The 21,884-nt window shown below is 45.9% G+C and overlaps 2 protein-coding genes across 2 annotated transcripts in view; both read left to right on the top strand.

Moving 5' to 3' along the window:
• LOC144496917 (popy class I histocompatibility antigen, alpha chain E-like) overlaps positions 1-21,884 on the top strand; it is an 820,139-nt gene that overhangs the window by 136,040 nt on the left and 662,215 nt on the right. The window lies entirely within an intron of this gene.
• Positions 8,785-20,667, top strand: LOC144496953 (class I histocompatibility antigen, F10 alpha chain-like). Its single transcript, XM_078217589.1, has 5 exons — positions 8,785-9,043; positions 9,408-9,680; positions 11,547-11,810; positions 18,189-18,293; positions 20,609-20,667. Exons 1-5 carry the CDS (start codon positions 8,815-8,817, stop codon positions 20,623-20,625), a joined length of 888 nt encoding a protein of 295 aa, XP_078073715.1. The 5' UTR covers positions 8,785-8,814; the 3' UTR covers positions 20,626-20,667.

The following is a 21,884-nucleotide window of genomic DNA, read 5'->3' as shown; positions in this document are numbered from 1 at the left end:
AATTCACATTTTGGGATTCATACCCAGATGTTTCTCTATGTGCGACAGTGGGTGTTTTGGGGTTCATGGCTTGATGTCTCTCTCTGTGGTGTTGATATTTTGGGTTCATACCTAAATTTCTGTGTGTGTGTGTGTATGTATATTTTGTTGTTTGGGGGTTCACACCCTGATGTCTCTCTCTCTCTCTGGGTGTTGGGTTTTGGGGTTCACACCCTGATGCCTCTCTCTCTCTGGGTGTTGGTGTTTTGGGGTTCACACCCTGATGTCTCTCTCTCTCTCTGGGTGTTGGTGTTTTGGGGTTCACACCCTGATGTCTCTCTCTCTCTCTCTCTCTCTCTGTGTGCTGGGTTTTGGGGTTCACACCCTGATGTCTCTCTCTCTCTCTCTGTGTGCTGGGTTTTGGGGTTCACACCCTGATGTCTCTCTCTCTCTGGGTGTTGGTGTTTTGGGGTTTACACCCTGATGTCTCTCTCTTTCTCTCTCTGTGTGCTGGGTTTTGGGGTTCACACCCTGATGTCTCTCTCTCTCTGGGTGTTGGTGTTTTGTGTTTCTTACCCTGATGTCTCTCTCTCTCTCTCTCTGGGTGTTGGTAGGGTTCATACCCTGATGTCTCTCTCTCTGTGGGTTGACGTGTCTTCAAGGAAGGTTTTTATATCATGTTTCTTGTGAAGGGAGTGTTTTAAACTCAGCACTGAGCACCGTGCTGATTTGTTTGCAACCTGCAGTGTACCTGATGAGAATGCAGCAGCATAATTAATCCCAGATAATGGGTTGTTCTGTTTTAATTTAATTAATGCCATTTTGTTTATCGTCTGGGTTGTCCCCTGGGGTTTCAGAGTCGGGTTTGATTCGATTGATTTACAAGAGGAAGTCATCTGCTAATGGAGGAAGCTATTCTTACAGAGAAACAAGCAGGCAGTTATCTGCTTTGGTCTGCCATAAGCAAGAAGTGTTATTCTCGCTCACTCGCACTCTTTTAGGATTCTAGTTTGGGACCTGTTTGAAAATAGGTCTCTCTCCATATTTGTTCTGGGGGCTTAAGGACCAGCAGTCGCTGACCAGCACATAAGCCTGTTGTTTGCTAACTGATGTTAAAGATGAGTTTACGCCTCTGAGGAATATTGCTTAAATTGGGACTAATACAGATAGGCAAGCAGCTAAGAATTTGATCTTGTCTTGTTTCAGTATTTCAGTTGGTAAGATATACATCAATTCTTTTTGTTATAGTTTAAACTGTTTTGTTCATTTTTTTTAAAGCTTCCCATTGGGTCAATAGAATCACACCTGGAGTGAAACACTTCATCCTCACACTCATACCAAAATAAAAATAAAAATGTGGGTCCAGTCTAACTTCATAATATAACTTGGAGTTTGTGATCTGGTCTCTAAAAAAATTTGGGAATTGTCCGAGATCAAAATTGATAATTTCTTGTTTAGCTTAGGATTACTGAACTCAAAGTCAGTGAGTGTTGAGTTTTCTCTTGAGGTGAATGCCGTATGGAATAAATGGTTCTTTTACTGGCTGAGGTTTTCCTGGGTGTGGAAGAAGTGACTCAGGATAGTTTACAAAAAGTGGTTAAAGTAAAACTTCTGGAATTGCCAGACAAGTTGCAGCTTTCAGTGATAGCTCGGCACTTAAAATTGCCAGAAACATTGAAATTGGTTTGAATTCAACTCCGAATCTAACAACTTGAATTAGAGGCAAAGGAAAGAAAACACAATTGAAACTGTTGAAATTGCAATTAAAAGCAAATGAAAAAGAGTTGAGATAGTTTGAATTGTAATTTAAGGAAAAAGAAAGCGAGAGAGAATAGCCCTGGCAGAGCAAAACAAAGAGAAAAAGAATGAGAACTTCAGGAAGTGAAAAGGCAATTTGAACTTGAAATGTCTGAAAGGCAAATGTGTAAAACTGCTCGTGTATCAGCAAAAGGACAGATGATTTTGAATCGGTTTGTGAATCAAATGTTGGCTTTCAACATCAGTTTCAGCCTGTGAGAGATAGAGAAATCCTCAGGTGGTCAAGGTAAAGGAGATGCCATTGGAGATCGTAAAGATAGTTTCCCTCAGGTAAATTCTTTCCACTAACTGAACTTCAACTTCTTTATCTTTACTTTGTGATTTCCCCTCCTGGCCAACCTGTGACTTTGTAATCTTGTTATCCCGCAGTCAGGAAAAAAATCCCAGGATATGCTTCCTGCATCACCTCAGCTGTCTGATTTTCCACTGGCTTTTCAACCACAGTAACCATCACTCCCACCTGTGATCCAGCTTTATCATTACCCAGGATAAACTGTATTCCTGGAAAAGATCATTTCCCTATCACTCCTACCCCCACTTCACCACTTTTCGCCAGAATCTCCAACCTTACACTTTATAATGGAACACTACTCTTTTCACCAGTAATTTCACTTATTTCCACATTTTTCTGGCAATACTCCTTCCAAACTACATATCTCCTCATCTTTCACCATCAAAGATTGACTTGATCCTGTACCTTTTAAAATCTTAACTTCTTTACCTCCTCCTCCTGGTACGCATAAGTAAACCTTACCCACATAAGTAAATTATTTAAAACGACTTAGCACTTGCTTATCAACCAATCCCTGACCAGGCTTCAACTATGGTTTCCTTTATCAGTTAACAGACCCCAGGTGGTTGAGCAAGAATATAAGCTGTTGAAGGATGGGGGTCAATATTTTTAGTTCAGGAAAGTTGTCAGAATTACAGCAGAAGGATATAGAAATAAAGCAATTGTATCAGAAAGCATATACAGAAGAAGAATCTGAGTGAATACCAGAGTGATACTACATTACAAGTAATGAATTGATGAGATGCTGGAGATCATTACATATTCAGGCAGATGCATCAAAGTTATTCCGGGAAGTTTTGGATAGCTTAGGAGTAAAGCAATTTAAATCAACTCTGTACCATCCAGAATCGCAGGGAATATTGAAACGCTAGCATCAAATTTTAAAGGCCATGTTGAAGACCTTCAGGCAAGATTATCCAGAGGATTAGGATAAAGGATGCACCTAATGAATTAACTAAATTCAGTCTATTTGAATTAAGTTTTGTCATGAGATATGTGGACCACTTAAATTCATCAAGGAAAAGTTGGTGAGTCAGCATTCTGGGACTATGTTGGACTATGTGTCAAACTTTAGGGAGAGATTAACTAGGGCTGGGAAGTTCACGAGACAGCAATTAAAGGTGGCACAGCATGTGAAGAAAAAAAGCGGACAAGAAAAGTTCCTCGTTTTGCTCGCAGGGATAAGGTGTTAGTATGATTAGCAGTGCTCGGTGAACATTTAACAGCTAGGTTTAGTGGGCCTTATCAAATAGGGTGGCATGGTGGCACAGTCGTTAGCACTGCTGCCTCACAATGTCAGGAACCGGAGTTCAATTCCAGCCTCAGGTGACTGTCTGAATGGAGTTTGCACTTTCTCCGTGTCTGCGTGAGTTTCCTCTGGGTGCTCCGGTTTCCTCCCACAGTCCAAAGGTGTACAAGAGAGGTTGATTGGCCATAATAGATTGTCCCTTTCATGTCAGAGGGATCAGTGGGGTTGATGCAATGATGGGGTCTAGGTGGGATTGTTGTCGGTGCAGACTCGATGGGCCAAGTGGCCTCCTTCTGCACGATAGGGCTTCAATGAAATTGAAAGAAAATTGAATGAGATGATTTTTAAAAATTCATTCATAGGGCATGGGCATGGCTGCTGGCCAGCATTTATTGCCCATACCTAGTTGCCCTTGAGAAGGTGATAGTGAGCTGCCTTCTTGAATCGCTGCAGTCTATGTGCTGTAGGTTGACCCACAATGCCATTAGGGAAGCAATTCCAGGATTTTGACGCAGCGACTGTGAAGGAATGGCGATACATTTCCAAGTCACCATGGTGAGTAGCTTGGAGGGGAACCTGCAGGTGGTGGTGTTCCCATGTATCTGCTGCCCTTGTCCTTCGAGATGGAAGTGGTTGTGGGTTTGGAAGGTGCTGTCAAGAATATTTGGTGAATTGTTACAGTGCATCTTGTAGATAGTACACACTATTGCTATTGAGCGTCAGTGGTGGAGGGAGTGGATGTTTGTGGATATGGTACGAATCAAGCGGGCTGCTCTGTCCAGGATGGTGTCAAGCTTCTTGAGTCTTGCTGGACCTCATCCCATCCAGGCAAGTGGGGAGTATTCCATCATACTCCTGATTTCTGCCTTGTAGATGGCGGACAGACTTTGAGGAATCAAGAGGTGAGTTACTCGTCACAGTATTCCCAGCCTCTCACCGGCTCTTGTGTTTATGTGGCGAGTCCAGTTGAGTTTCTGGTCAAGAGTAACCCCAAGGATGTTGACAGTGGGGGATTCAGTAATGGTAACACCATTGAATGTCAAGGGGTGGTTGTTAGAGTGTCTCGTATTCATGATGATCATTGCCTGGCATTTGTGTTGCTCGAATGTTACTTGCCACTTGTCAGCCCAAGCTTGGATATTATCTAGATCTTGTTGCATTTGAACATGGACTGTTTCAGTATATGTGGAGTCATGAGTGGTGCTGAAAATTGTGGAATCATCAGCAAACATCCCCACTTCCGACCTTATGATGGGGGGAAGATCATTGATGAAGCAGTTGAAGATGGTTGGGCTGACGACACTACCCTAAGGGATTCATAAGAACATAAGAACCAGGAGCAGGAGTAGGCATCTGGCCCCTCGAGCCTGCTCTGCCATTCAATAAGATCATGGGTGATCTTCTCATGGACTCACCTCCACTTAGCCGCCTGCTCACCATAACCCTTAATTCCTTTACTGTTCAAAAACTTATTTATCCTTGCCTTAAAAACATTCAATGAGGTAGCCTCAACTGGGCAGGGAATTCCACAGATTCAAACCCATTGTGTGAAGAAGTTCCTCCTCAATTCAGTCCTAAATCTGCTTCCCCTTATTTTGAGGCCATGCCCCCTCGTTTTAATTTCACCAGCCAATGGAAAAAACTTCCCTGCTTCTATCTTATCTATTCCCTTCATAATCTTGTATGTTTCCATAAGATCTCCCCTCATTCTTCTGAATTCCAATGAGTATAGCCCCAGTCTACTCAGTCTCTGCTCAAAAGCCAACCCTCTCAACTCTGGAATCAACCCTAGTGAATCTCCTCTGCAACCCCTCCCGTGCCAGTATATCCTTTCTCAAGTAAGGAGACCAAAACTGTACACAGTACTCCAGGTGTGGCCTCACCAGCACCTTATACAGCTACAACATAACCTCGCTATTTTTCAACTCCATCCCTCCAGCAATAAAGGACAAAATTCCATTTGCCTTATTAATTACCTGCTCCACCTGCAAACCAACTCCTTGAAATTCTGCACAAGGATACCCAGGTCCCTCTGCACAGCAGCATGCTGCAATTTTTTACCATTTAAATAATAGTCCATTTTGCTGTTATTCCTACCAAAATGGATGACCTCACATTTATCAACATTGTCTTCCAGCTGCCAGACCCTCGCCCACTCACTTCGCCTATCTATATCCCTTTGCAGACTTTCAGCGTCCTCTGCACACTTTGCTCTGCCACTCATCTTAGTGTCATCTGTGAATTTTGACACACTACACTTAGTCCCCAACTCCAAATTATCTCTGTAAATTGTAAACAATTGTGGTCCCAACACTGATCCATGAGGCACACCACTAATCACTGATCGACAACCAGAAAAACACCCATTTTCCCCCACTCTTTGCTTTCTGTTAGTTAACCAATCCTATATCTATGCTAGGACATTACCTGTAATACCGTGCACCTTTATCTTGTGTAGCAGTCTTTGGTGGGTCACCTTGTCAAATGCCTTCTGGAAATCCAGATACACCACATCCACAGGTTCCCCATTGTCCATTCCTGCACAGATGTCCTGGAGCTGAGATGACTGACCCTCCACAATCACATTCCTATGTGCCAGGTATGACTCCAACCAGCGTAGAGTTTGCCACCTGATACCCATTGATTTCAGTTTTGCTCGAGCTCCTTGATGCCACACTTGGCCGAATATGGCCTTGATATCAAGGGCTGTCACTCTCACCTCACATCTGGAATTCAGCTCTTTTGTCCCTGTTTGAACCAAGGCTGTAATGAGGTCAGGAGCTGAGTGACCCTGGTGAAACCCAAACTGGGCGTCACTGAGCAGGTTATCATTAAGCAGGTGCTGCTTGATAGTCCCTGTGAAGAATTATTTGACAAGAACGTTGGGTAGAAGGAAATCTCAGAGTGTTTCCTGAGAATATACTCAAGCAATATTTTGATCGGGAAGGAAAGCAGAAGGAGGATGCATTAGTTATGACAAAGCAGAGTGAAGAAATAAGTCCAGATGATCCTGCATTTGACATTATTCAAATTAGATTGGATAATGTGGAAGTAATTGGAAATTGAAATAAACGATTGAGTTACCTTCTGGAGGAAAATCAAAATGGCCTGAAAGAGTTATTACAACCACATGGAGAGATATGTGGGAATAAACTGGGAAGGACTAAAATAATTATGCACAACGTAGATGTAAGAAATGCTGTTCCAATTAAGCAATATCTGTACAGGCTTAACCCTCTAAAGTTGGCATAGGTTCAAAAGGAGATTGAAAGCATATTTAAAAATTACATCATTGAAGTGAGTTGGAGCGAGTGCAGCTCACCCGTAGTGATGGTTCCAAAATGAGATGACACCCAACAATTCTGTGTGGACTATAGGAAAGTTAATGCAGTTACAAAATAAGATTCATATCCCATTCCTTTCTTGGGAGACTGCATTCAGAAGGTGGGACAAGTGACTTTTATTTCCAAACTTGACTTACTAAAAGGATACTGGCGGGTACCTTTATCCGAAAGGGCAAAGGAGATTTTGGCTTTCATGACAAAAATTGGTCAATACCAGTTTAAAATCATGCCATTTGAAATGAAAAATGCATGAGCCACATTTCAAACATTAACTAATAAGGTCATTTCTGGACTACCTAATTGTGCTGTGTACATAAAGAATCCGGTGGTTTTCAGTCAGACGTGGAAGTAACATTTGGAGCACCGAGCGGAATTGTTCAATTGGCTTCAGGATGCAGGCTTGGTGGTAAACTTGGCTAAGAACGAGTTTACAAAAGCCAAAGTCACATTCATCGTCCATACAATTAGACATGGATGGAAGGCCCTACGGTCGGTGAAAACAAAGGTTATTGGGGAGTGCCCAATACTGCCGGTGAAAAGTGAAGTACTGCATTCTTGGACCTGGATGGTTTTTATCGGAATTTTGTGCCAAACATTTGCATTATGGTTGCTGCACTGACTGACTTGCTGAAAAAACATGCAAAATTTCAGTGGACGGTGAATGTCAGAGGGCATTTGGCAGCCTGAATAACGTGTTAACCACTGCACCTGTGTTGGCAAGAACAAATTATGCAAAACCATTCAACATGGCCATTGATGCGAGTGATGTAGCTGTTCTATTACAAGAAGATGACAAAAGGATATAAAGACCAATTGGGTACTTTTTTCTGGAAAACTAAATAACCATCAAAAGAGATTCAACCATTGAGAAAAGAAACATTGAGTTTGGTGTTGGCATTGCAACATTTTAACGTTTCTGTTGTCAGCAATTCATCTGAGACAGTTATTTACACTGATCATAATCCATTGACGTCTCTGGAGAAATTTAGAGATCAAAGTGAAAGGCTCTTTAGATGGAGTTTATTATTACAGCCATTTTATATGAGAATTACAATGTGGCAGAAAGTGAGAATGTGATTGCTGATGCTTCATCAACAATTTCATGAAAGAGGAAGGAATATTCAATGTTGGAAGAGAATGACTGTACTGGAGAATAGAACTATTATACTTGCATGCATAGATTTACTAGAATGTGTATATTTTATATATATATATATGTAGTACTAATCGTGTGAAACTTGAAGTTTTGAAAAATGAAGCCATTTTTTATTGCTGTTTTTTAAGGGGGAGGTGTGAGGATACTGTGCCTTTAAGAAATGTATCTATATCACGTTTCTTGTGAAGGGATTGTTTTCAACTTCAGCTCTGATTACAGTGCCGATTTGCCCACAAACGGCAGCCCACATGCTGAGAGTGCAGAAGCATAATTTATCCCAGATAATGTTTTTTTTTGCTTTTATCTGAGCTGTTTTGTTTATTTTTTGGGGTTGTCCCTGGGGTTTCAGAGTAAGGTTTAATTCGGTTGATTGACAAGAGGAAGTCATATGCTGATGGGAAGAGCTAAGCTCACAGGAAGACAAGCAGGCAGTTGTCTGCCTGGATCTGCCAGAAGCATTATTCTCTCTCTCTTTCTCTAAAGACTGTAGTTTGGGACCTTCTAGAAAATAGCTCTCTCCAGAGGTGTTTTGGAGGCTGGAGATACCCAGCTCAGATACCCACATGTAAGGCTGTTTGCTGACTGATTTTGAGGAGGTGTTTATGTCTATGAGGAATATTGCTTAAATTGGAACAATTCAAAATAATCCAGCAGTTAAGAGTTGTATCTTGTCACATGTAAGAATTTCAGTTGGTAAAAGTTGAGGCTATTTCTTTTTGTTATAGTTAAACTGTACTGTTAAATAAAGTTTGTTTTGACAAAAGCTTCCTAGTGGGTCATTGGAATGACACCTCGAGTGAAACACTTTATCCTCACACGAATGTCAAAGTCAAAAAAGAGAGTTGGGGTCTGGTCTAAATTCATAACATGGAGTTTCTAATCTGGTGCCCAACAGTGGATGCTGGTGTTTTGTGTTCATACCTTGATCTCTCTCTGTTTTTCAGGTTCTCACTCTTTCCGGATTTTCGCCACGGGAATGACTCCAATCCCGGGTTTCCCGGAGTTTGTGCTTGTCGGTTATGTGGATGATCTCCAGGTTGTTGTGTACGACAGCGATCGGAAGGAGCTGATCCCCCGGGAGCAGTGGATGGTGGAGTGTGACGGACATGAGGCTTGGGAACAGAAGAAGATTCTCTCACAAGGGCTGGGGATGAGTTTCAAAGTGTTTATTCCGGACTTCATTTCTCTGTCCCAGCAGACAGGAAGTGAGTCCTCACTTTCCCACCACTCGTGGGTGCAGGTGGGAAGAAACCAAGAATGGATCAGGAACTGGGAGCCAGAGGCTGATTGGCTACGATTGGATATGTGACAGCAAATTTGATTGGCGATCAATGAGTGGAGGGAATGTATCCAAGAGAGACTGGCTCGGATTGGCTGTGTGTGGAGGACATGAGATCCACTTAGTGTAACTGCCGCTGATTGGCTTTCTATGTGGTGGGAGGTGCCTCGCTTGATTTGATTGGCTCTTGATAGAGTGGGTCTGGCTTCTGAGTGGAACTAGCTTGGATTGGCTGTGGGGGTGGGATCTCACATTGGGACTGACTCTAATTGGCTGTTTGTTATCCACAGGCATCCATGTCCTCCAGGTGATGTTTGGCTGCAACCTGAGGGATGATGGGACCACGAGTGGATTCACCCAGTTTGGGTGGAATGGACAGGATCTTCTCAGCTTCGACAAGGATCACATGGTGTGGGTGACCGCAGTGCCCTGGGGAGAGAGCATCAAAAACAATTTTGACAGGGACGCTGCCTACAATGAGCAATGGAAACAATTACTGGAGGTGGACTGTATTGAGTGGCTGAGGAAATTCCTCGAGTTCGGACAGAGTGAACTGACAGCCGGTGAGTGAGGGGGGAGCGAGAGTCGGGGAGTGAGGTGGGAGTGAGAGTCGGGGAGTGAGGTGGGAGTGAGAGTCGGTGAGTGAGGGGGGAGCGAGAGTGGGTGAGTGAGGGGGGAGCGAGAGTGGGTGAGTGAGGGGGGAACGAGAGTGGGTGAGTGAGGGGGGAGAGAGAGTGGGTGAGTGAGGGGGGAGCGAGAGTGGGTGAGTGAGGGGGGAGCGAGAGTTGGTGAGTGAGGAGGGAGCGAGAGTCGGTGAGTGAGGAGGGAGCGGGAATCAGTGGGTCAGGGTGAGTGAGGGGGGAGTGAGTGGGAATCAGTGGGTGAGGTGGGAGTGAGTGGGAATCGGTGGGTGAGTGAGAGGGGGGTGGGAATCAGTGGGTGAGGGGGACTGAGTCATTGAGTGACGCGTGACAGATAGAGAAAAAGATAGAAAACACCGAGTGCATTTTGCAGAACGCTGGAGGGAGATACTTATTTTCTATCAGCTCCCAGACTGCAATTTCCAGACAGAGAAAGGGAGAGAGAAAGAGCTGCTCCTTCCTTTTTGAAATTGAAACAGCAACTGCCTGCCTGTCCCTCTGTAACCCAAACTGCTCCCATTGACATGATTTCCTTCTTGCCAATCAACCTAATTACACCCGACTCTGAAACACCAGGAGAAAACCACAACATTTCACAAACTGCATTAGCTCAGATTAAAACAAACACCCCAATAATTAGGAGCAATTATTCTTCTGCATTATATTGTGCAGTTAGTGTTTTTAAAATTATAAAACAATTGTAAAAATGCTGGGAGCAGAACGCATTGCATGGTCTGTTTTAAAAAAAGGTAGTTTTTTTTCTGTACTGAAGAGTAGTCGGTGCATGCTGTACACTGTACATTGTATCATGAGCCTGGGCAGTAACTTTAACCAATCAGTTTAAATTAGGCATTTGAATAGCAGCAGCCTCTCAGATTTGAATTTGATGTTTTGATAACTAGTGGTAAACCAATCCTATTGTGGGGATTTTTGATATGTCATCCGGAGTATAAAAGCCACACTCCCGCCTCTGCCAGCAAATGCATCTGCCACAGTTTACAGCTTGAGAGAGAGAGACAGACAGCAACTGTCTCTAACAGAGTAACAGCCACATTTATGTCTTAAAAGAAAGCCTCATCTCAAGCATAAAGGTACAAACGGAAGATACAGGAAACAGAAGATAAAGACAGAGCATTCCGGAAGATGACAAAACTGGTTAAAATTTTGAGAGTGACGAGAAATTCAAATTGTTTTGTAAAAAATGGGAATTGGATTTATCTAAACAGCATTCCATTGGAATCGTGCTTTATTCGGTTTGTTAATTGTTTAGTTAACCTGATTGCTGTTAGTTAGATAAATAAAGTGTTACTTGTGCTTTACAAAGGGAATCTCAGGTAGTTATTTTGATGTGATCATTAAAAGTTGCTGAAGAGCAGATATTAACCCTTCTCACACACACTTTAACAGATTATGAAGGGACGTAATGCTCTTTAAGTGGCTGAGTATCAGTTCTCAGAGAGGAGATCAACTTCCACTTCGTAACAATGATCAGCATGTGGGCTGCTGCAGTAATCAGAGTTGACACATAAAACAGTCCCTTTAGAAGAAATGCAAATACATTCCTGAAAGACAGAGTTCTGACACAGGGGACTTAGAGTGAGTGAGGGAGGGAGGGAGGGAGGGTGAGTGAGAGTGGGTGAGTGAGAGTGGGTGAGTGAGAGTGGGTGAGTGAGCGTGGGGGAGTGAGAGTCGGTGAGTGAGGGGGGGAGTGAGAGTCGGTGAAGGGGGTGATGCCGGGACTCTCTATCTCAAGGTTCCTGTACTGACTCCTCTTTCTTTCTCTCTCAGTTGCCCCCGTCGTGTCCTTTACCCGTCTGGGTGATTCTAACCGGCTGTCCTGCGCCATTACCGGGTTTTACCCTCAGGCCATCGAGGTGAATCTGTGGAGAGATGAAGTGGTGATTGATGAGACTCTGTCCACTGGGATCTTACCCAATCATGACAGCACCTACCAGATCCGGAAATGGGTAGAGTTTGATCCAGAGGACCAGGCCGAGTATTCCTGTCGGGTGGAACACAGCGGGATGAATGAGACACTGGTGGTGATTTACGGTAAGACTGTTTCTCACTGTTCGAGAGGACCCAGCCTCAGACCAGGATCACAGGAGTGAGAGTCAGTGCTGAGCTGTCAACCCAGAACAGCCTGAGGCCTGTATAGAGCAAGAAGGAAATAAATATTAATCTTCAATGCATTACATAATTATGGTGTCACCATTAAAGGAAAGTGATTGTGTGTCCTGGGGTTTTACTGTGCAATCTGCCCCAGTGTTTCCTGCGACATTATAGCATGACAGGGCCCGGTGCATTGTGGCAAATAACAGGAAGTGCAGGACCCATTGCATTGTTGAATATTATGGTCGGAAAGGGCGCCTGTGGATCATGAGATATTACTGTGTGTCAGGCCAGTGTATCCTGGGATATTACAGTATGATAGGGCCAGTGTATCCTGGGATATTACAGTATGACAGGGCCAGTGTATCCTGGGATATTACAGTATGACAGGGCCAGTGTATCTTGGGATATTACAGTATTACAGGGCCAGTGTATCCTGGGACATTACAATATGACAGGGCCAGTGTATCTTGGGATATTACAGTATTACAGGGCCAGTGTATCCTGGGACATTACAATATGACAGGGCCAGTGTATCCTGGGATATTACTGTATGACAGGGCCTAGTGTATCCTGGGATATTACAGTGTGACAGGGCCAGTGTATTCTGGATGTTTACTTCAGTCAACTTCGGATCAATGTTCAGAAAAATACTGGAACTCTGACTATTGGAGAGAATTCATGAAAATCTAGAAAGTCTATATGGACTTCAGTGAGGCCTTTGATAAATTTCCATATGGCAGGCTGCTCTGGAAGGTGAGATCACATGGAATCCAGGGAGAGCTGGCAAATTGCTGATATAATTGTCGTGATGATAGGAAGGAGATTGTCGGGGGCTTGTCGGACTGGAGGCCTGTGACTAGTGTATGCCCCAGTGGTCGGTGCTGGGCCCATTGCTGTTTGTTATCTATTATCAAAAATTTGGATGAGAATGTACAAGGCATGATCAGTAAGTTTGCAGAAGACACTAAAGTAGGTGGTATTTTAGGCAGTGAGGAAGGTTGTCAAAAATTGCAGCAGGATCTTGATCAGCTGGAGAAATGGGCTGAGAAATGGCAAATGGAGTTCAACACAGATGAGTGTGAGCTGTTGCATTTTGGAAAGTCAAATCAAGCTCAGACTTTAACGGTGAATTGGAGGACCTTAGGGAGTTTCGTGGAATTGAGGGATCTTGGAGTTTAGGTGCACAGTTCTCTGAAAGTGGAGTCACAGGTAGATAGGGCAGTGAAGAAGCCTTTTGGCACGCTGGCCTTCAGTCAAGTCACTGAGTATAGAAGTTGGGAAGTTATGTTGCAGTTGCACAGGACGTTGGTGAGGCCGCACCTGGAGTATTGTGTTCAGTTTTGGTCGCCCTGCTACAGGAAATATGTTATTAAACTCGAAAGAGTACAGAAGAGATTTACAAGGATGTTGCCAGAACTGAAGGGACTGTGTTGTAGGGAGAGATTGGACATGCTAGGACTTTTTGCCTTTGGAGTGTAGGAGACTAAGGGGTGATCTTATAGAGGTATATAATATGATCATGAGGGACATGGATAGGGTGAATGCAGTCTTTTTCGCACGGTTGGGGAATCGAGAACTCGAGGGCATAGGTTTATGTTAAGGGGGGAAAGAATTAATGGAAACCTGAGGAGCAACTGTTTTATACAGAGAGTGGTACATATGTGCAAAGAGCTGCCGGAGGAAGTGGTTGAAGCAGGGACATTGACAACATTTAAAAGGCATTTGGACAGATACATGGATCTGAAAGGTTTAGGGGGATATGGGCCAAATACAGGCAAATGGAGTTAAGTTAGATGGGTATTTTGATCGGCTCGGACCAGTTTGGGCCAAAGGGCCTGCCTCTGTGCCGTAGATTCTATGAAAGCAAAAAAATATGATAGTTGTGATAACCCCCAGCACCTACAAGGGGAATCCCTGATTGACCCCCCAGTCAGACTCATGGGAATCTGAGTTCCAGTGGCGATAGGCAATTGCCTAACCAGGTGGAACTCGTATCCAGAGCCCTTGATAAGTCAATCCCTTGAGCGGGTCCGGTGTTCTATCATCCTGGATGGGACTCATGTCCATGTACCACAAAGTTGTGTTTTAACTTTTACTTTGACAAATACAATGTCGAATGATGAAAATGTGAGCTGGAAACTATGTTTGACGGCCTGGTACAGATGGGGACACAGAGGAACTGGTTCAAACATGCAAAGCTTGCCAGGATAACCAGGGGGCCCCACCAGTAGCCTCTCTGTTCCCCTGGGAATGGCCGGGAAGTCCTTGGATTGTGCGGGGCCATTTATGGGCTCAATGTTTCTGATATTGATTGATGCCCACCCGAAGTAGATTGGTCTACACCGGGTGGCTTTTACCACTTCATATTACACCATAGAAAAGCTCGGGCAGTCTTTCAGTGCGCATGAGATACCAGAGGTCCTCGTAACAGGCAATGGGACCCGTTTACCAGTGAAGAGTTCAAAACATTCATGACCACAAATGGAGTAAGACATGTCTGCACAGCCCCATATCACCTCTCATTGAATGGCTTCACAGGGCGAGCAGTCCAAGTAGAATCATAGAATCTTAGAAACCCTACAATGCAGAAAGAGGCCATCTGGCTCATCGGGTCTGCACTGACCACAATCCCACCCAGGCCCTACCCCCATATCCCTACACATTTACCCACTAATCCCTCTAACCTACGCATCTCAGGACACTAAGGGGCAATTTTAGCATGGCCAGTCAACCTAACCCGCACATCTTTGGGTTCAAAAGGAGTTCAAATAAGTGTTCAAAAGCAGCATGAAAAAAACAAACTCAGGGCTCCTTGGGCAGTTGGTACAGTTCATTTTAACTACAGGGCAACCCTGCACATAATGACGGGTTTAGCCCCAGCAGAATTCCTGATGGGCACACGCCTGCAGGATCAGGCTGAGCCTCACTTTCCTGAATCTAAGTGTAAAAATTGAGGAGAAACAAAAAGCACAAAATATGGGTCAAGGGGGGACATTCGCCTGATTGGAATTTTAATCCAGGAGACACCGTCCACGTGCAAAACTTTGGAGATAGCACCCAATGGACACCACGGGTTCCCCCCTCAAGGATCGGTCCAGTGTTATACACTGTAAAAACTGAAGACAAGATAGTAAGGAAACATATTGACCCTCTGACGCCGTCCAAAATGTTCGACAGAAGCAACTAGCACATCAAACGTGCACATCGACTGGCAGCAAAGGAACTCAACCAACGCTTGGCTTCAAAACAGCTGGGGAGGACTCGGCCTTAGAAATGGAAATGGAGGCAGCGGAATCTCAGCCAGAGGTTGTTGTGGAGAGTGAGCCACCTGCAGTGACACTTCGGCGGTCATCAAGAAAGAGACGGTCGCCGACTCGATGGACCTCTCCTGACCAGGTGGAGGATGCAATGGAAAGAAAGCCGTTGGTCAAAGGATGAAGATGTTCTTGATATCTCAGGAGTGAGGGAGAGCCCTCGGGCATGGAGTGGGAGGGATGTGATAACCCCGAGCACCTACAAAGGGAATCCCTGGTTGACCTCCCAGTAAGACTCATGGGATACGAGTGCCCGGGTGATGGACAATTGCCTAACCAGGCGGAACTCTTATCCAGAGCCCTTGATAAGGCGGTCCCCTGAGCGGGTCCGGTATTCTATCATCCAAATGGAACTCGTGTACACGTACCACAGGGTTGTGTTTTAATTTTACTTTGACAAATAAAACATTGTTCCTTTCCAGTCGGCTTCCTGAGTTATTACAATAATGAATAGTCAGCATGGATTTTAAAATGGAGAGTCTTGTTTTACTCCACTTAGTGGATTTTTTGAGGATGTAACAGGTGATGATAATGTAGTAGATATAATTTAATATGATTGTTTGAATGTAATAGATAAGGTGACTGGTGATAGACTAATGGATAAGGTCAGAGAATGTGGAGTTGGGGAAAAGTGACAGAATGGATTGCTCACTGACTTTGAGACAGAAAGCCAGAGAGTGCGAGTAAAGGGTGTTATTCAGAGTTACAGACAGTGGGAAATGATGTTCCACAAGGATCAGTGCTGGGATCACCGCTGTTCACAATTTACACTCAATGATTTGGTTATTGGAACCAAGAACACCATGGGTGGAATTTTACGACCTCAGTACCCATTTTTCAGCATGAAGATGTATTAAATTGGGGAGTGAGTTGACTGGTGGGAATGGTGCCCCTTTTCCCATCCATTCCTACCTGACCAAAAGAGAATGGATGAAAGTGGGTCAATTTGCATTTTTGTGTATTCATCACAATGTAACAAGCGAGCTTCAGTGTTGTCTTGGGAACCACGCAAGACAGGCAATAGCTGGCCCACCTGAAAGCTTTGGGACTCCTCCCAACAGCCTCACAGTTGGCCCAGTGTTGCTGTCAGCCCTTCCTGCATTCCCTGGCTCAGTTGTTGCATCTCCAGCAGCCCGGATTTGGTCATTAGGCACAGCGGTTAGCGCTGCTGCCTCTGTCATGATAGGGGGGCAGAGGAGAGGGTCATGTTACTTGGCAATTAGGGGCAGGGGGTGATGAGGGGATCATGTGCAAGGAGGTCCTGTAAGGAGGGTAAGGCAGTCGGAAAATTGGGCAGAGTCCCCAATGTCCGTGGCGGCGAGGGGGAAGCTGTATCTGGCTCGGGGAAGGGTGGAGGGGAGGAGGGGAGAGTTGTGGCAGGGGAACTGCTGTTTTTTTAGCCTTTTCTGCGCATGTGCAGTTTGTGGCTCCGATCTGAGCTGCAGGCTGTCTGGCGGGTTATGCCCCACCCACTGCCTCTTGTGGCCAGAATCAGTCTCGCCCATATTGTCAATGTCAACGTCTGTAAGATTGGGAGTGAAAACTCGCCCAAAGAAATGGTAGGTACTTTCCCGTTTTCACGCTAGCCGTACAATTCCGCCCCATTTCTCAATTTGCAGAGGACATCAAATTGTGATGAATTAGTCAATATTGAGGAGAACTGCAATAAATTAATAGGACATTCATAAACTTGTAGAATGAGCAAATAATTGGTGAATGGAGTTCAGCACAGATAAACGTGAGGTCGTTTTCTGTTAAAGATGTATCGGGAGGTCACTTATTACCTGGAAGGTGCCGGTGTGGATGGAGTTGAGGAACTTGTCTAACCTGTGTATGGGGGGCTCGGGTCAGTGTGGGAGTGAGGGACTGGGGTCAGTGTGGGAGTGGGGGACTGGGGTCAGTGTGGGAGTGAGGGGCTCGGGTCAGTGTGGGAGTGGGGGGCTCGGGTCAGTGTGGGAGTGGGGGGCTCGGGTCAGTGTGGGAGTGGGGGGTTTGGGTTAGTGTGGGAGTGAGGGACTGGGGTCAGTGTGGAAGTGAGGGGTTTGGATGAGTGCGGGAGTGAGGGTCTCGTGTTTGTTGCTCGGATGAATTGTGCTGGTGTTTAGGGGTCTGATGGGTTTGAGCTCATCAAGGGATCTGGGTGTACAAATACTCCAATCAGTAACAGGTTAGACAAGGCCATAAACAAAATAAATGGAAAACCAGGTTTTATTTCTTGAGGGATAGAATTGTAAAGCAGGGATGTTATTGCTAAACCTGTATCAGCCTTCATTATAGGACATTTAGCACGTGTGAAGTTCCAGTCACCATTTCATTCAAAGGATATAGATTCAGGGGAGAGAGTGTAGAGATGATTTACAGAGATGATTCCAGGAATGAGTGGGTGGACATCTCAGTGAAGGATTGACTGGGTCTCTGCTCTGAGGAAAACAGAAGGCTGACGGTTGACCTAATCGAGGTCTTGAAAATTATGCAAGGTTTTTATAGACTGGAAACAGAAAGGATGTTTGCTCTTGTGGGAAGGACAAAACTGGAGGCCATCAATGCGGGATAGTCACCAAGAAACGCAATGGGAAATTCAGGAGAGATCTCTTTACCAAAGAATGAAGAGAATGTGGAGCTCGCTACTGCAGGGAGTGGCTGAACTGAACAGTAGATTAAGAGGAAAATAGACAAGCAAAAGAGAAGGGAATAGAGTTAAAATGGTCGAATCAGTTGTGGGAAGATGGGAGGAGGCTCAAGTGGAACATAAATACCAGCATCAACTGGATGGGCTGATTGGCTAATTTTTACATTATGTTTCCTGATTCTCTCCCTCTCTCTGACTCACTCTCTTTCATTTTGTCTCTCTCTCTGATTTCTCTCTCGTTCTGATTCTCTCTCTCTCCCTCCCTTTTTGGCCTCTTTCATTCTCTCCCACCTTCTCACATTCTCTCTCTCTGATTCTCACTTTTCCCGCTCCCTGATTCACTCAGTCTCTCTGATTCTCTCTCTCTAACAGAACCAAAGTCTCGCTCCCAGGTTGCTGTTACTGTCGGGATTGTGGTCGGGGTCCTCGTGCTCATCGCTCTCATCATTGTGGCTGTCGTCATCTACAACAAGAAAGGTAGGAATTGGAGGGAAAAGAGCAGCTCCTCACTGGGGGGAGGGATTGTGGGAGAGTATTCCAGGGTGGGGGTGGCTCAGGCTGTGGGTCACAGGTTGGTGTGGAGGAGGTCACAGAGTGGGTGGGAGAGCCCCAGGGTTGGGATAGGAAGGGTGAAGGGCTCATGATAAAGGGGGAGAGTTTGAGAATTCTGGGGTCTCATGTTGGATGAAGAGTTGAGGGCATCAGTGAGGGTCCCAGATCACTGCAGGAGTGAGGGGATTGGGTCAGTTTGGGAGTGGGGGGATTGGGTCAGCGTGGGAGTGGGGGACTCGGGTCAGTGTGGGAGCGGGGGACTCGGGTCAGTGTGGGAGTGAGGGACTCGGGTCAGTGTGGGAGTGAGGGGCTGGGGTCAGTGTGGGAGTGAGGGGCTTGGGTCAGTGTGGGAGTGGGGGGCTCGGGTCAGTGTGGGAGTGAGGGGCTGGGGTCAGTGTGGGAGTGAGGGGCTCGGGTCAGTGTGGGAGTGAGGGGCTGGGGTCAGTGTGGGAGTGAGGGGCTTGGGTCAGTGTGGGAGTGGGGGGCTCAGGTCAGTGTGGGAGTGAGGGGCTCGGGTCAGTGTGGGACTGAGGGGCTCGGGTCAGTGTGGGAGTGGGAGGCTCGGGTCAGTGTAGGAGTGGGGGACTCGGGTCAGTGTGGGAGTGGGGGACTCGGGTCAGTGTGGGAGTGAGGGGGCTCGGGTCAGTGTGGGAGTGAGGAGCTCGGGTCAGTGTGGGAGTGGGGGACTCGGCTCAGTGTGGGAGTGAGGGGGCTCGGGTCAGTGTGGGAGTGAGGGGCTCGGGTCAGTGTGCGAGTGGGGGGCTTGGGTCAGTGTGGGAGTGAGGGGCTCGGGTCAGTGTGGGAGTGAGGGGCTCGGGTCAGTGTGGGAGTGGGAGGCTCGGGTCAGTGTGGGAGTGGGAGGCTCGGGGCAGTGTGGGAGTGGGGGACTGGGGTCAGTGTGGGAGTGGGGGACTGGGGTCAGTGTGGGAGTGGGGGACATGGGGTCAGTGTGGGAGTGGGGGACATGGGGTCAGTGTGGGAGTGGGGGACATGGGGTCAGTGTGGGAGTGGGGGACTGGGGTCAGTGTGGGAGTGGGGGACTGGGGTCAGTGTGGGAGTGGGGGACTGGGGTCAGTGTGGGAGTGGGGGACTGGGGTCAGTGTGGGAGTGGGGGACATGGGGTCAGTGTGGGAGTGGGGGACATGGGGTCAGTGTGGGAGTGGGGGACATGGGGTCAGTGTGGGAGTGGGGGACTGGGGTCAGTGTGGGAGTGGGGGACTGGGGTCAGTGTGGGAGTGGGGGACTGGGGTCAGTGTGGGAGTGGGGGACTGGGGTCAGTGTGGGAGTGGGGGACTGGGGTCAGTGTGGGAGTGAGGGGTTTGGATGAGTGCGGGAGTGAGGGTCTCGTGTTTGTTGCTCGGATTAATTGTGCTGGCGTTTAGGGGTCTGATGGGTTTGAGCTCATCAAGCCTCCTTCTCACTTCTTCCATATTTTCAATCCATTTCGCCCGCGATGAGCTCACCTTAAATCCACGCTAACGTCTCTTGATTAATCTGTGCCTTTCTAAATGAAGGTTTATACTTCATCACATTGGAATTATTAATTCCAATAATTTTCCCACCACCGAAGTTAAACTAACTGGTGTATAATTACTCAGATTGCCCCTTCTTCCCTTTTCAATCCATGGTGTAATGCTGTCAGTCCTTTCATCTCCATTCACTCTCCTGTAGCCCGAGAGGAATGATTCTGATGATCGGAGCCTCTGCAATTCCCTCCTTTGCTTCTTTCAATCTGGTGATTTATCTCCTCTCAAACTTGTAAGATCCCTGAATACATCCTCTCTTACAATGTTTATCTGATGCAGTAATTCACACCTTTCTCCCTTAACTGCAATGTCAGCATTGCTCCGTTTCCCAAAGACAGTGGCAATGTATTTATTCACAACCTCACCACATTCTCCACCCTCTCACACAGGTTATCTTATTGGTCTCCAAAAAGTTCACCCCTTTCCTTATCCTTTTCTCTTCATGTACTTATACAACATCTTTGGAGGTTCTTTGATATTGTCTTGGCAGCATTTTTCATGCCCTCTCTTTACTTTTCTGATTTCCTTTTTAATTTCACCCCGACACTCTCTGTACTATTTCCAGGTTTCTGCATTATTAGGCGTGAGGCATCTGATGGACTTTGCTGTTGGTATATGTGGGAGTTGGGTGGATCTGATGGGTTTTGTTGGGGGTGCTCCAGCTCTGCTGGGTTTGCCTCACTCTAAAGTGATGTATTTCTTTCTCATCCCCAGTGCGGGCCAGGCAGTGAATCCAGAGGTACCAGTCCCTGAGAACAGCAGTGGACAAGAGAATGAGGGAAGATGTGATGTCATCCAGCTGACAGTGACTAACTGATTCAAGTTCCAAATTTGTAACTCTGTAAATGGAACTGTGGTCATGGTTTGTCAGGAATTCCCCGATTTGGAGCTGCACTTCTTAAGCTATTCTGATCTGCCCTATCATCCTGCACAAATTCTAGGAACTTGTCTCGTTCACTGCAAACTGCAATCTGTAACTTTGCTGCAATGTCTGCAATAAATGATTTATTTTCACTTCCTGCCTCTGCAAAGTCTTCAATACAAAACTAATATTACTGGGGTAGGGTAACACCACTGCAGTGGAGAATATTTCAAGACATGGGTGTCACGGTGGCACAGTGGTTAGCACCGCTGCTTCACAGCGCCAGGGACCTGGATTCAATTCCCAGCTTGGGTCACTTTCTGTGTGGAGTTTGCACATTCTCCCCATGTCTGCGCGGGTGTCCTCCGGGTGCTCCACTTTCCTCCCACAGTCCAAAGATGTGTGGGTTAGGTGGATTGGCAATGCTAATATTGCCCCTTAGTGTCAGGGGGACTAGCTGGGGTAAATGCATGGGTTGCGGTGAGAGGGGTCTGGGTGGGATTGTGGTCAGTGCAAACACGATGGGCTGAATGGCCTCCTTCTGCACTGTAGGATTCTATGAATTTGAGAAGAAATGACCAGAAATGCACATCAAGAGGAATTAGTAACAATAAATTAGCAGCAAGAACAGATTTCAAAAGGGAAGATGGTGCTTGTCAAACGTCCGAGTATTCTTTGAGATGGTAACAGACATGATGATGGGAAAATGTGGTGGATGTGTGTAGATGGATTTTAGAAAAATGTTCCCACCCAGGGATTATCAGTTAAGGTTAAATGAGTACTTTGCACATCTCTTTAACTGGATCACAATGTTCTTGTATAATTGCAGCCTCTCATTCCAGATTAAAACCTGGAAGATGCATGAAGGTGACAGTAAGTAATCTTCGCGGTCTTGTCCAGTTCCACCTCCCCAAGCTGTAATTCCTGATTTTGATAACCCACCACACAGGTGTGTGACACATGTCCGGTAGTTCCATGTGGAATTTGGGCTGCCAGCAGTGTAGAGGGATTGCAACTGGACTAGTAATCCAGAGACACAGGATACATTTCTGGGAACTTAGATTTGAATCCCACCAAGACAGAGGGTGGAATTTGAACTCAAGAAAAAATAAAATCTGGAATTAAAAG

This window comes from Mustelus asterias, chromosome 8 (assembly GCF_964213995.1).
Source record: "Mustelus asterias chromosome 8, sMusAst1.hap1.1, whole genome shotgun sequence".
NCBI lineage: Eukaryota > Metazoa > Chordata > Chondrichthyes > Carcharhiniformes > Triakidae > Mustelus > Mustelus asterias.
The sequence above is the reverse complement of the archived record's forward strand: the minus strand, read 5'-3'. Positions and strand labels throughout refer to the sequence as shown.

Bases quoted from the DNA above. Each gene is read 5' to 3' on its own strand.
- LOC144496953 (XM_078217589.1), top strand. From the start codon at position 8,815: ATGACTCCAATCCCGGGTTTCCCGGAGTTTGTGCTTGTCGGTTATGTG. The intron at 9,681-11,546 runs GTGAGTGAGGGG...TTTCTCTCTCAG, and splicing joins ACAGAGTGAACTGACAGCCG to TTGCCCCCGTCGTGTCCTTT. The intron at 11,811-18,188 runs GTAAGACTGTTT...TCTCTCTAACAG, and splicing joins GACACTGGTGGTGATTTACG to AACCAAAGTCTCGCTCCCAG.